This window comes from Epinephelus lanceolatus, chromosome 10 (assembly GCF_041903045.1).
Source record: "Epinephelus lanceolatus isolate andai-2023 chromosome 10, ASM4190304v1, whole genome shotgun sequence".
NCBI lineage: Eukaryota > Metazoa > Chordata > Actinopteri > Perciformes > Serranidae > Epinephelus > Epinephelus lanceolatus.
Genome location: NC_135743.1, coordinates 1,885,010 through 1,900,572, shown reverse-complemented (window position 1 = coordinate 1,900,572; position 15,563 = coordinate 1,885,010). Strand labels below are relative to the sequence as shown.

Here is a 15,563-nt window from a genome sequence, read left to right as displayed (position 1 = left end):
GTTTATGATTGTGCTTCTGATCCGAGTCTTCTCCTGGGCAACAAAACACATGCAGAGTGGGAGGGGAAACATTCACAACGGCTCTCGTGTTTTAGGGTGAAGAGCAGGTGTTTCATAATAAGGATGCTGCCATCACAGGTCAAGAGAAGGGGATAAAACTATATGTGGGTGCATCTTGCACCTTCCTGAGGAGGCTGAGGACAATAATCTGTGATAATTTTCTGATGTCCCCTTTTTTTAAAAAAAAAAATAGGACTCACACCCCACCTTCACAGACATCTGAGAGTCCACAGACTCTCCACAGGTCCACAGGTTGTTGACAGAAATTATCTCAGAGGATCAGTAACGTGGGGACATTCTGAGTTCGTACCATCTGTTGATGGTGAGGTCAGCTGGGATTTAATGATGGCCATCAAAGTGAGACCGTACAGCAGAAGTCAGAACATCAGAAACACAGAGCAGGATCATCAGGTGGAATAAACACAACAAAGCTAAACATTCAGAAACACTGTGAACATCCACTCTGCATCTGCACAACCAAATGTGTCTTTTGATTTCATCTGTTGACACCGACCAGAATCCAAACCACGCTGATTGTGCGGCCCATGAGCCAGCAGCAGTCACAGAGGTATGTACACATAACAGATGAGACAGCGTGTTGTGCCGGGAGGGAAAATAGAGGTGGATTAGAAACAGTGTGACAGACAGTGAACAGATATCAGTGTCAGGGCTCTGCTCAGGATTTAGTGACAAGCTGGGAGCAATGCTGCGGATGTACTGCCGCAGTGATGGATTCTGACACAGGTCGGTTGGAAATGTGACAAGGTGAAGCAGAAGGCTCTGATGAGCTGGAGCCGGAGAATATTCAGCTCCAAATAAAGACACAGAGAGGAAGGAGAAGAGATGACAGTAAAGCAGGGAGGAGAAGGTGATGGAGGAGGCTGTGCTCCTACCTTTCTTGACTTTCTTAGACGGCTGTTTCTTCTTGATGAACTTGGTCGTCTCGGGTGGAAGTTCCAGCTCCTCTCCGTCACCAGCCACCTCTGCGATGGGCTCAACACCTCCTAAGTGACAGGTGGAGGAAACACACTGTATAAGAAACATCTGAATATGTACTTAGATTTATGTATTTTCACTGAGAGGTTCTCAGTGTGATGACATCATTTTACAGCTGGTCACTGAGCACTGACGGAGGAAGAGTTTAATCGACTGGCTCAGAGACTTCATGACAAGTGACAGTTCTGAAATTTGAACTAAAAAGCTTGTAGTTCTTGCTCTGTAGTTTTGTGTGAACTGTGACACTCACATTATACTTTGTGGATTTGCAGAGTCAGAACATTTACCGTGATGATTATCTGACTACACCAGTGCGCAGCCCTGAATGGCCACATGGACTTAACACATGGACACACTCGGCTATGCAGACATCAAATGCAGCATTAACTGAACCATGTGCACGCCTGACAGAATTTCTCTAACCCACTTTAGATGAAACCACGCCCACTTCTGCACAACATAAGTAGACTGTCACATCAAGGCCTAATAATTGGCTGCCAGCACGGTTACGAGAGATTGCTGCTAACTAGGTTGTGCACTAATGGATGTACCCCGCGGTCCCTCTGTCTCACCCCCTGCTGCTCACAAACTACAAAGCTAAAAATTTAGCTGATCCAGTCCAGCCACTCAAGGTCCGTCTCTGAGAAATATGACAGCTACAGCCGTTAGGAAAATGGTGATATGTTTAGTTTAGGAAAACGTTGCTGATTTTCAGCCAGCTCTGTCATCGCAATGTGAGCAGTGTGTGTGACAGGAGTCCCGCAGACTTTTGTCAGCTCTGGAGACTGGTGGCAATGGGGGGAACCAAACACTGCTCATCTGCACACACTGTCAAACAACTCAGATTCAGCCAGTGACAAATTAGTTCATCATTTAGTCCAAATTTGAAGAAATTCCCCTGAGGTGTTTTTGAGATATAATGATGGGACGCACAGACGGACGGACGCCGGTGCAGAGGCATAAAAACTAGCACTCATACTATAAATCCACACACCACTTGCGTCCTAAAATGTGACTGTCCTCTTTGACGTCACTGTCTTGTTTCACAGCCTTTTTATACGTAAGTAAAGCAGCATTTTTTCCACTTCCTGTCTGTATGAGACACGCCACATGAAATGTCAAATGTTTGCTGCGCTTCATTCGACTTTCAGACTGATTTCAAGTTAAAGTGTCACCACATGTCCTTGATCCTACGTACGACAACATGCAAGCAGGTCTGGATGCAACGTTTACTTGACGTACTATAATTATTATTATTACTTTATTTACTTGACACATTATACAATGAAAGATTAAATTACATTTTCTGTCATACTGTAATTGATGGATGAGTCATCTGTACTGCAGTGACAGTAATGACTGAAGTTACATTTATTTTTTGCTAAAACCTTTATCAATAGATTCTACTGGTAGAGATCACTCTATGACTTAATAACACTTTCATGTTTTTCATATGTTGTTGTTTTAAATGTTCTGTGTCTTAATGTTGGATAATGTGAGGGTGTACTCAGACAATGTTTCACTATGATGGAAAATAAAGTTGTGATGAAATCATTTTCCTTACTGCAGATATCAGGTGACAGAGTTCAAGATGAAACTGGTTTTAACAGCATCGTTCCAGTTTCATCCTCATCATTTAAAAATTCATGAAACTAGATGAATATCTTCTCACTCTGTTTGTGCTCTGTCATTTACAGCAAAATATACACAAAGTTTAGGTGAGATAATAATAATTATATGAGAGTGTCTTTAATATGGAAATTCATCACAACTCTGAGACGATACATGAAAGAAAAACAGCAAGATTTTACCAGATTATCTAAGATGAGTTTGTGTTTTAGAGGAGAAATGCTGCATAGTATACAAGTGCAGAAGTGTAGAGTGTGTGTGTGTGTGTGTGAGTGTGTGAGTGCGTGAGTGCGTGTGATGAAATCCCTGCTCGAATCCCCAGGATCAGTCTGGATTTAGAGAGCTCCTGAGGCCGATGAATTGGACGCCTTGTCTCTCCTCCGTCCCACCTCTCTGTCTCCTCCTCATCCCCCTTTCCTCATTCCTCTCCTCCCTTCTGTCTCCTCTCCCTCTTTTTCTTCTCCTTCCTGTCTGCGTCTGCTCCTCTCCTCCCTCTCCATCCTTTTCCTCTTGCTTACTTTCCCTCTCTGTGTCCTCCTCTTCCACCTTCCCCTTTTCCTTCCCTGTCCGTCCACCTCACCTCCTCTTTCCCACATTTTCCTCTATCTATCTTTCCTTCCTTCCCTCCTCCTTTCATCCCTCCCTGTCTCCTAATTTCCTCTCCTCCCGCAGGATTGTGTCCAGTTTCACGGTACTTTCATTTAACATGTGCGGCACACATCGTGCCTTTGTGTTGTGTGTGTGTGTTTGTGTGTGTGTATGAGACACAGTGTGCATGTGTGTGTCTGCCATCATGTCTACCTTAAGGTGTCTGAGAATGTGTGTGTGTCTCCATCTCCCCCACTGCGTCTACGTCTGTGTGTGTGTGTGTGTGTGTGTGTGTGTGTGTGTGTGTGTGTGTGAGTGTATGTGTGCAGATTACCCTAAGCCCTCTCTAATATTTATTCTGGCCTTTTCTAAAGCCAATCTTGTTCTCTTTGGTGAGAGCACAGCCTGTGGCTTCACACACACACACACACACACACACACACACACACACACACACACACACAGTTGTTTGAAATGGGATATGCCTCGCTCTTAATTGGGCAGGTGTTTTTCTAAGGCGAGTCGTTTTTTTTTGTAACGCTGTCTTACAATTTCACGGGGAATGTGTGTGTGTGTGTGTGTGTGTGTGTGTTTTAACCTCAGTCTTACATCAACATCAGGTAAGGAAATAGCCCACCTCTGGAGCGACTTACTCTGAAACAAAATCACACACACACACACACACACACAGAGCGTCTCATACCGCTGACCTCTCGCACATTCCTCCCTCTCTCCGTCTCTCTCTGTAAATAGTAGGCGTAGTACCGCCTGGTCAGAGCTGTGGTGTGTATCTGTGTTTCTCTCCGTCGTGGTCGGGTCTATATTTGTCAAGCTGGTCGGGTTATCAGTTTTAGACCGTCCTGAGGTTTAGGCTCAATACTCTGCACCACATCACACTTAAAAAACACTTTACTTAATGAAGATAACGGTGTGAATACACAGTGTGGAATGACTGTGATGTGTCAATGGTCGACACAGTTAGAGTGGAAATAAGAGCAGTTGTTGTTGTGTGGAGAAAGGTGCACGTCTTTGTTTTAAAAGAGTTGATATAGCTGCACAGAGACTGGCACAAAGAAGGTAGACGTTGTTAGTTTCATAGTAGTGGTAACACTGGATGGAAGCAGCGAAATAAAACCAAAACAAAACTATTTGACAGTGTCAGCAGTGATGTAGAAATGTACCCACAATCAGTGAGTGGGCGTGGTCAGAGGGGCACCAAACTTCAAACTCCCCCTCACTTCATTAATCATTATTTAATTATTAGTACTGGTAGTAACAGGGTAAAGGTAGAATTAGTTTTAATATACTTTCTTCCCCCTTTATTTGTTTATTCATTTATGTATTCATTACTGACCAAACAGCCCCAAAACTACCAAAATATGTAAAACTTTAAAAAGGTTTTATATTATCACTAATGGAGCGACGCCTGTGAGCTCGTTCAGGCAGTCAACTCCAGCTGCACTGATTCATACACACACATACACGTCATACGTCACTCTCCACGTGTCATCTACAAACACACCCTCCAAATGTGGCGGTCTATTTAAGCTGAAAAATCTTCCCAGCTCTCCGTTTGCATTGTCTATGCTGCTGCTGCCCTGCATCAGTACTGCTGCTCGCTCTTTCACCCCCAACTCCACCCGAGCATCCACCTGCAGGCTCCAGCTAGGGGGAAAAGATTTAATCATCACTTCCCAAAATCTCATGTAAACTTATCTGTGGGAAGTGATGAGGCCGGAGTCTAGATGCTGAACTCTAACTATGTTCTGCTGTTGAAATAAACATTTGAACGTGAGTTGTCTGACTGAAAGAGTAATAGTGACACTTGTAGAAGTGGTGGCAGTAATATTAACAGTAGAAACAGCTGACACTGTGTCCACACTGCGAGAACTAGGAACAATCATTTGTTCTTCTGTGAGACTTTTCTTTAGCTCCTGTAGGTGCTCTCAGGGAGTCATCTGAACTGTTTGGTCCCAAAATCCTGGGGCCTGCTCACTCCAACAACAACGACATACCTTGAAGGGCATTTGTTCTGTTTGCATTCAAACCAGCAACAGAAACGCTGCAGTGACAAAAGCCAGCCTGCAGCTGCTCCAGCACCATCACTTTCCCTTTGGTCTGAAGCTCGTTTCACTTCCCTATCACATACACGCTCAGTAAAGCCTGGACTTCACTCTCGGTCCATTTGTCTGTGTTTTCTTCCATTTTTTTTGTTACAAGCTGTTGTTTTGTTCTGTGTTTGTTGTTTACATAGCTAACAGTTTTTTAAAAATGCCGGCTGTCGGTGCTGCACTGGCTCATGTGTTCAACCGGTTGGCATAAACGTATGTCACTCAAGAATTCTCTTGTGCTGGAAGAGAAACTATGAAACAGGAGCTAAAAAAGTTTGTGTTTTAAAAGCTACGATCGTTCCTGGTTCTTTGTCGTGTGGACACAATGAACAGACGGGTTCTTAGGATTATGAATAAGTTGCTCAGGCCTGAAAACTGTCAGCAAAGTTACATTTTCTGTTTGTCTGTTAAACAGTTCAGCAGCAGGATGTAAAATCTGCTCTTTCTCTTTCGTGAGAATGTAAAGCCAAAACATTCAGCAGCATGTTCGGCTCCTCGGCTTCTTACAGTCAGCAGGAAGCTTCCAGTTTCTGTTATCACAGAATGGACGTCTGTGTGTCATACGGACCACTGTACATTCATTATGTTGATCTGTTCTGTACACGACATCTGTTGCATGTCTGTCCAGCCCAGGAGAGGGATCCCTCCTCACTTGTTCTTCCTGAGGTTCCAACCAGTTTCCCTGTTACAGGGGGTGCGTATGCTGTGAAGCCTCTGAGGTACACTGTGATTTGTGTCTTTGGGCTTTATAAATAAAATTGAATTGAATTAAACTGAATTACTGTCTCCAGGACAGAGGACAGATATTCCAGCAGGTCTTGGATCAGGTTTGGTCAGACTATTGCTTCTTTTACAGCAACTATTAGGGAGGCGGGCAGGGTGGATAGACGGGTAAAACAAACACAGGACTTTGATCCAGGACTCCACTGTTCATGCCCCAGAAAAAAGTTGACAGAGTTAATTTAAGTTATGAAAGTAAGTAACGTTATGTCATCATGTTACAGCGAGTACATAACATGATGAAGCCCAACTGTGGTTCTTATTCTGAATCTAATCTAACCAGACAATCAGCTGTGGAATGAGAAAAAATGCAATCACTGACTCCGACAGTGATGCGACTGTGCTCCTCCACTCTGTTTGAAATATCATTTTCATGAGTGCAAAATGGCGTCTGAAGTCACTGTGGTGAAGACTACTGAGTCTAAACTGTCATGGAGGTTGGAAAAAGACACTTTGGAGAGGGGAAGATTCTGGTAAATACTGGGGGATGTTTTGTGCAGTTATGGACGATTTGAATTAGTTTAGAAGGTGTTTGTCCAGTTTGGGGCAGTTTGGGAGGATGAGAGGCCGTCTGCAGACGTGTGGACTCAGTTTAGATGGAGTTTGTTTCAGTTTCAGGAGAGTCTGAAATAACAACATTTTGAGGTAGTTATGGACAGTTTGGGCACTTCACAGATTGTTTGAACAGCTTGCTGCAGTTTTGCAGTAGTTTAGATCCAGCTGGGGATGGAGTGTAACAGTCTGGGACATTTTGGACATTTGTGGGCCCATTTGTATACAGATGCGGACGGTTTGGGTCAGTCCATGACAATTTGAGGACAGCCTGAAGAAACTCGAAGCCATCTTGTGACAGTTTAAGACAGTGTGGGAGCGTCTGCGTCGGTCTGTGACAGTTTGGGGGCGCTTTGGGCCGGGTTTGGAACGGTTCTGGACAGCTCGGTTGAGGGGCGAAGCTGCTTCCAATAGACAGCGCTGTCTTGGTCTGCAGTGTGGAGGCACCAGCACATTCCTGCTTTATTCTGGGCTGCGGTTTGAAGATGGGGGTGACACTGTGCTGCTGTGGTTACCAGCAATTTGGCTGTGGGCTTTACGCTATTTCAATCCCCCCTCCACATACACATCTTTGGACCAACACACACACACACACACACACACACACGCTTTTGAAAACACACATCAAAAACTAGGAAGTGTGATTCCTTTAAAAACTGGTGTGCATATAAATCAGACACCTGATCTCTTCTGTTGAGCTTTCACCAACTGAATCTGTGACCACTTTTCAGTACAGCGCACACACACACACACACACACACACACACTGAATAAGTTTAATGTCGAGCTTTGTAAAAAAAAAAAAAAAAGATCTTTATCGTATCAGTAAAGTGACTAAAATGAATTCCTTTAACGTTAAGAAACCGTCCTGAGCTAAAAAACAACAACCCTCTTGTGACATTTCAGATTTATTGAACGATGAATTTCAGGTAGTGATTGATTCTTTTTCCAAAATAGCTCAGTGCTGTTTTATATTTAGCATCCTGGAGGAGAACTCTTCAATTTGGAAACACCACAGAGACAGAACAAAGACAGCTGGTCAGGATTACACACAAGACATGACCTACACTTACACATACTACATGTATTTTCCTTCTCTCCGTGTCCTCTGAACACACACACACACACACACACACACACACACACACACACATAAATACATGTGTGCACACGGCCCATCTTCTCCCCTCTCTTTAGGTCGAAAATAGACGCAGGCCCCAAACCACAGCTACCAGTGGAACACTGTGAAAATAACTGCAAAACACACACACACATGCACTGCAGGGGTGTGTGGATGGGAGGATGTGTGTGTAGTCTGTGTGTCTGCTGGCTTTCGACTGGACTGTGAACATGAGCAGAAAAGAAGAGAAGGAACAGAGATATAAGAATCAGAGATTACAGCAGGATTCAATGTGTCAGAACAGACCTGAGCACAGAAATAATTCATTTTTTTAAAGATTTTTTTTAAGGTTGTGTGTGAAGGGGGGAGAGGGGGGGCGACATGTAGCAAACAACCTCAGGTCAGAATTGAACCCACGGCCACTGCAGCAGGGACGCAGCCTCTGCACGTGGGGCTCCCGCTCCACCAGGTGAGCCACTGGGCGCCCCTGGGATGATATACTATCATGACACTTGGATGCAGACCAGGCACGTGCACAGACAGAGCCCAGGTGGCGCTCAGGTACCTCCTGCCGAAAAAATCCCTTTTTGCAAGACATGTTTTTTCTATTTCTTTTATTAATTTTAGATTTTAGTTTTTAAATGTGGCCCCTGGCATCAATTCTCAATTAAAACTGAGCTGTTTGTCCGACAACTGCATTTAAGTCGAGGCCCTGCTCCTCCATCTCCAATTTCTCTTGTGGCAGCTGCACACTGATCGAGCGCCCTGCAGAGCAGCATCATATCGCCCTAACCTGCCCTCATGGACAGACACCTAACGATAATACACCCTAAAACTCAAAATTCTTTGACACGGTTGTGAAATTAAACCACTACTAAAACATGTCAATATAGTCAGTGTAATTTAGGCAATAACCCAACATTAAGTTTAACAATGAGTAAGCTAACTGGCCTAAAATCACACCGTCTCCATCCAAGTCTGTCAGATTCAAGTTCACCAGCCGCCCGGTGTGAGTGGAGACGAAAACCGAATTGCTTTCCCACTTCCACAGGAGAGGAGAGGAGAGGAGAGGAGAGGAGAGGAGAGGAGAGGAGAGGAGAGGAGAGCGCACTGAACCTGACTGTTGCACTGAACACAGGCCTAAAATGGAAGACGAGAAGGAGAACAACAACAAAAAGAGAAACAAAGGTGAAGACTAACACAAAACACAAGTTACACAAGATGAACTGCAGATGAAACCAGAGGAGACATAAAGCAGAGCTCAGACAGAAACATGAAGTAAAGAGATAAAGAGTGTGAGTGTGTGTGTGTGTGTGTGTGTGTGTGTGTGTGTGTGCAGAGTGCAGCTTTTGAAGCCAGTTGGTGTGAATGATGTCATCAGGTCGAGACGGAGGGTCACACACACTTAATTAATTGATTCAATAAAACACTGATTATATCAGCTGTAATATATTAATATCATCATGTATTATTGATCCGCAGGAACAGAACAGTGTTGCAGTTTACATGTAAACACACGGTGATACAATCAGTTTTTAATTTCAGGCTCCAGCTGCTGTGTTTGTGTGTTCCTTTCTCCTGCCTGTAGATAAGCAGTCACACACAGATGATGTCATGTCCACCAGTGGTGACTGTGGAAACGTTTCAGTGTCAGTTTGTCTATCTAAGGGAAAAAATAATACTAAAAAAAAAAAAGAAATACTAAAAAAATAAAAAAAAAATAAAAAAAATAATACTAATAAATGCAAATAGAAAAATTAAAAAAGTAAAAAATTATACTAACAAATAATATAATTATGAATATTAATAAATTTAAAAAAAGAAAAAACAACAAACAACCGTAATACTAAATAATAATATACTAATAAATAATAATAAAACAAAAAAGGGAAAAAATTATAATACTAACTAAAATAATAATATAATAATAAATATGAATAAATTAAAAAACACAAACAACAATAATACTAATTAATAATATATTAATAAATAATGATAAAATTCAAGAAGGTAAAAAATGTATAATACTAAATAACAAATAACAATATACTGATGAATAATACTGTCATTTGAAAAATAATAATAATAAACTAACTCTCACTCTGACATCTCTCCACTTAGTGCATGTATAGGTCCTGTTTGTGCTGCTGTTAATGACAACGGAGTGAAAAATTGAATTTCCCCTTAGCGGATTAATAAAAGTATATACAATTAAAATTTAAAAAATTAAAATTAATTAATTTAAAAAACAAGGAAAAGAAAAAAAAGGAAACAAACTAATAAACCAGCCTGATGATGATGAAGTCGTCTCACTGTCTTTAACAGAGCTCATGTCATCAGCTGGAGGCGAAAATATTGTCCTGAACAAAAACTTTTATTTCAAGTGAGGAGGTTAAATATTATATTCTCCATCCCGTCCTGTAATTTGACTCTGGTCTGATGAGTTTTATTCTCAGTGAGATTCAGCTGATTAAATTAATGTTACGTAACATAAACACATTTAAAGTTGAGTCGTTCATAAAAGAAAAAACATAAAGGACTGATTTCTTTTTCTCATCTGCTGGATGAAATAAAATCTGATCTCAGAGAGGCGTCGCTGTCGACAACGAGAGCGATAATGTAACGCTCAGAGTGTGTGTGTGTGTGTGTGTGTGTGTGTGTGTGTGTGTGTGTTTTAAGGTTTCTATATCCAGAAAACTCTCACACAGACACATTAACACACTGACACACACACTCCGTACCAATGAAGTGAGGCTTGTTGTGTGGTATCCCAGTGTGTGTGTGTGTGTGTGCATGTGTCAGTGTTTGTGTGTGTCTGTGGTCTCAGAGGGAAACGGTTGCCCCCGGTGTTGTTGGAAATGTAAACAAGTGTGTATGTTTACGGGTGGGTGAAAAAGCAACATCTGAGACGGCTCACAAACGAGTGTTTACTGCAGCGCTCTGTGTGTTTGTGTGTGTACTGTATGTGGTGTGTGTGTGTGTGTGTGTGTGAGTGTGTGAATTTTGGCAGCAGACCAAAGGAGAGGGGAGACCACATGTCAAGGAAACATAAACACAAACACACTCACTCTCTTTTACACACACACACACACACACACACACACACACACACTTAATTAATTGATTCAGTTCTGTTCCACTGAACTCTGAGCTAAATGACTGTAATTACTATAATGACTTTTAAACAGGCCTTTAAAGTTTTATAGACCTCCTCTCTCTGTGACACACACACACACACACACACACACACACACACACACACCACTAATTCTCAGAGACAGTTTTACAGCAGCAGTATTTGATTTGCCCATTGGTGTGTATTTTTGTCATTAGGAGAAACAGAGCTCTGTAGGTGGAGATAAGAAAGGAGACATGTCCTCCTGCCCACAGCCATGACACAACTCTTAGTTTGGCTTATTTCTTTAAACATTGTTGAGTTATCTGCTGTCAGCAACTCTCAGTGTGGCTTTCACATTGACGTCCGCCTCGACTGATCAGTGACAGTGTCACATCAGAAAAGACCATGAGCTGCATGTTGGATGAACAGTAAACTGGAACTATTGCTTAATGTTAAAGGTCCAGTGTGTTAGATTGAGGGGCTTTAGTCTTGTGGTGAGGGCTGCAGGAGGTTCAGGAGGTGTTTACCAGGAGCTGAATCATCCTCAGAGGTCTCCTCCTCTCAGAAACAAACACACCAGCTGATTTACACCAGGAAAAACACTGCATGAAGACGTTTCATGTCACAAATCAGTGTTTCTCTGATGGTATTCATTGCACAGCAGCAGCTAACTGTGGCAGCCAACACAACAGCTGAATGTCTCTATCTGGAGTCAGTGTTAGGTTTGTCCTTTTTGGGCTACTGTAGAAACATTAAGGTGAACATGGTGATGTCAGTAGACGAGGAGCTGCTCCGTGTGCAGATATACACGGCTCATTCTGTGGTAACAAATTTTCAGGTGATTCCAAACTAAAGAAAACATACATTTTATATTATTTTCCATTTCTGCTGAGATATCCCTCCTCATGCTGCTCTGGAGCTTTAAAAGAAGTTAGAAAATTTCTTAATTCACCTATCTGTATTTGTAAAGCATAATTAAATATTATAGTCTATTATATTTCTACTGCGTAACAGTGATGTTAAAGGTACAGTTAGTCTCTGCAGCACTGCCTTAACTCTGCAATACTGAGTGATAATTGGTGCATTAATTCAACTGCTGCAGTATTCTTTAGTATATTAATTTATTCTCACGAACACCTTTTGAATGTCTATATTTATTTAACATATAATGCACATAACTGTACATATTTCTAATGTTTATTCTTATTCTTGTGTTTATTCTATAAATGTATATATAGTAGTAACCATTACATCATAATATATATTTTATATTTCTGAACGTAACACTAGTTTCTACAGTTTAATGTAGAACAATGCACATATTTTTACACAATTACAGACTCAGTGTAGTGAAGATATTTTTATTCTTAATATCTTAAGTATCAGTGTTAACTTCGTAGCATAATGCACACTTTCATTTCTATTTTATTTTATTACTTTATAGTTACGCACTTCTTTTTCATACTCTTAATCTTACTTCTATAATCCTCTGTTCAGTGAGTCGGAGCGACTAACAAATCACAGTTTCCCCTCAGGGATCAATAAAGTATTTGTGATTTTGACTGATTTTAGAAAATCGCTTTATATTAAGCTCCTAAACTTGATGTCTGTGGATAAACACTTCTTGTAAACATCTTCTGATACATCTCATATCAAAATGACATCATCACTAACGATGCTGTGAAAGTGGAGGATGGAAAGACGACGTGTGTGTGACGTCAGTGCTCATCAGTAAAAACATGGAAGCTATCTGGTGTACAGCTCACCCACTGGGCGACACCTTGATGCTAATGAAAAAATGAAGAACCACGAGCCGCCTGCAGAGCGATGTCTCTGTGCTGCACATTTAAAACACGTGTTTGCTCCTGTTGGTGTCACCTGCAACACTTTAAAGACAGCGAGCTGAGTGAGGTATATAGCCATAACACATCCCACTCAGTACATATCTGCCTGTTTGTTTTCATGTTCATTGTTGTTTAACCAGTGGAGTCAGTGACGAGTTTTAAAAATGTTAAGTGTTTATGTTTTACAGCCCACAATGTAAGAAAAAGCAAGAACATAAGAAATAAACTTCAACACGCAAGTTAAAGGAGCCGACAGGATCACACTTCACTGGAACTGTGGAGGATTTCATGTGACATACAAATCAATAAATAAATGATTGATTGAAAAAAGGAATGGATTTTTAATGTCTCAAATATGGAGTTTAGCCTCAAAACACAGAAAGAATAAATTTACTTTTGCTGAATGAATCTGCGTGTTTGGAATATACTCCAGAGATAATTCAAACGTGCAACTCTACGCTGCAGGACAGGAGGGACGTTGTCCTTTTCAGGTTGTTTCTATAATTTATTTTGCCCATGTTCAACATATGTAGAGAAAAATTACTGATTTTTCTTTCATAGTTTTATAAATGAAACCAGGAGAGACGGAGGAAGGAAGTGAACGAAGGAAGGAGGAGGAAGAGGAGAGTAATTGATGATCTTGTCAGAGAGACCTCTATAAACTTCAGCCAAGATTAAATGATCCGTAATATGTGTGTGTGTGTGTGTGTGTTTGCGTAGTTGTGTTTGTGTGAGTGTGTGTACACGTGCGATTTTATGAGTGTGTGTACCTGGCAAACGCAACTGGATGTGACAGTGTGTTTTTATGAGTGTGTCTGCACTGTGTATTTCATGTGTACGATCTGTGTGTGTGTTGTAAGTGTTAAACTTGTTGCAGTGTTTTTTTGTGCCTGGCTGTGGGTGTGTGTATGATGCAGTTAAATACTCTATACTGTGTGTGTGTGTGTGTGTGTGTGTGTGTGTGTTGGCTGTAAAGGTAACAATGAATAGACTTCATGTTTTTGTCCGCTGAGGCTGAAAATCTTCACCAGGGGACACAAACGTTCTCATAAATACCCAGAAAGATTCATCGTGCTCCAACTCAGCTTTTTACTTCAGCTGTTGTTTCAACTGTAAAACAATAAAATGTGTGATCAAATACACTATTTAAAAAAGTAGAAATATATAGTTTAAAGTTAAGGGATTTAACTGTGAGGAGAAGTTGTGTTTGTTTTAACACTGCAAATTCTTTGTAATCGTAATCAGATTTTGAATTCTGCTTGTAAGGCACATCGTCTATTTCAAGGTGGATCTCTGAGTTTTGAGCTCCACGCTGCTGTGATTGAGTTTCATTAACTCTGTAGTATGATAGCAACAGCAGCATCTATCACGTTATCAGGAACCAAAACATCCTCATGCTTAAACAACAAAATAAGTTGTTTGCCAGGATCCTCTGAAACACATCATTATGAAAATAAACCCTCATATGAGCGTATGAGTTTCTGATCTGCTGCTGTGATGAAGGATTCAGTTCACGCAACTAAAAGTAATCAGTTAAGAAAACACTGCTGACTGTTAGTAGGACAACCCAGTCACCAAAATAAATGTTGGCATCATATGTTTCTTCAAACCAACAGCATGTGGTTGTTTGCTATTATTTGTTTGTTATGCTGCGGATACGTTTCAACAACGCTGTCAACAAGTGGACAGGCACAAAAAACACCTGGTTATGGTTCAGAAAAGATCATGCTTCAGATTAAATTACTAGGTTTTAGTGCCACAGTCACGGCTGCAAATGTCTCTGAGGTCTTGCTAAAACACTGAGGGCCGAATTCACAAAAGGATTGCGTGGCTTTTGTGGCCGCTAAACCAGTAAAAATGGAGCAAACAGATACCGTCTAATTCACAAAGCACGCGCAGAGGGTGAAATGCTCCACTAACTGCGCTGCCAAGCAGATTGCGTCTCGGTGCTCCGGTGTTATCTGCACGTATTTAAATGAGGTATTATGCATATGCATAAAATTGCTCCTTTCTATGCAAATGAGCCTCATTGATAAACAACGTCTAATTCACTAACACCAGCGCTAATAGCCACACGCAGTTTGAGTGAAGTAAATAACGTCTTTAGAAAGCTGGTGCAAACTGGGCGCTCCTCTGTGGAAGCTTCTCGCCCAGACTTTCCAGTGATTGTGGCAGCAGTGATCGTCTGTTAAATCAGTCTGTAAATAATGTTTGACATTATTATTATAATCATTATTACTTTAATGGCATCCGAAGATATTGATGCGTTGAACAGGTGACAGTCTGCGGTCGTTCTCAAAACGCACTTCTGTCACGCACTTCAAAAGCAACTTTCAATAATTTATTTTACGAAACGGGGGAAACAAACGTGAACAAAAACGGTTCCATAATTCGTATTAAATTCAAAAGATAACGAAAAAACAGCTACAACTGAGAGGGAATAGTGATAAAGTGGTCAAACTGGGTCAAATCCACAGCCTCAACCCATCCGACAATGTTAGACTGACTCACCAGCAGACATCACTACATGAGGGGATACAGTATTCAGTACTTTGCCAAACAAAGTCTGCCATTGTTCTGCCACGGTGTTCTTGGCGCAAGGCCAGCATTTATACTTTGCCATGTGGCTTACTGCAATCAGGGGCAAATCAGGGGCAAACTGCACTCAGCTGCCAAACTTTGTGGCCGTGTTTGCGCTGGTATATCATTAGCGCAATATCCTTTGTGAATAGGACGTTAAGACGGAACAAACTGCGGGTGCAAGT

The 15,563-nt window shown here is 41.4% G+C and overlaps 1 protein-coding gene across 2 annotated transcripts in view; it reads right to left on the bottom strand.

Moving 5' to 3' along the window:
* The window catches only part of bbs9 (Bardet-Biedl syndrome 9), a 245,101-nt gene that overhangs the window by 74,790 nt on the left and 154,748 nt on the right, over nt 1-15,563 (bottom strand). For both annotated transcript variants that reach the window (XM_033641704.2, XM_033641705.2), the window contains one exon: nt 954-1,064. In XM_033641704.2, coding sequence (XP_033497595.2) covers nt 954-1,064 — 111 coding nt within the window. The remainder of the gene's footprint in view (nt 1-953; nt 1,065-15,563) is intronic.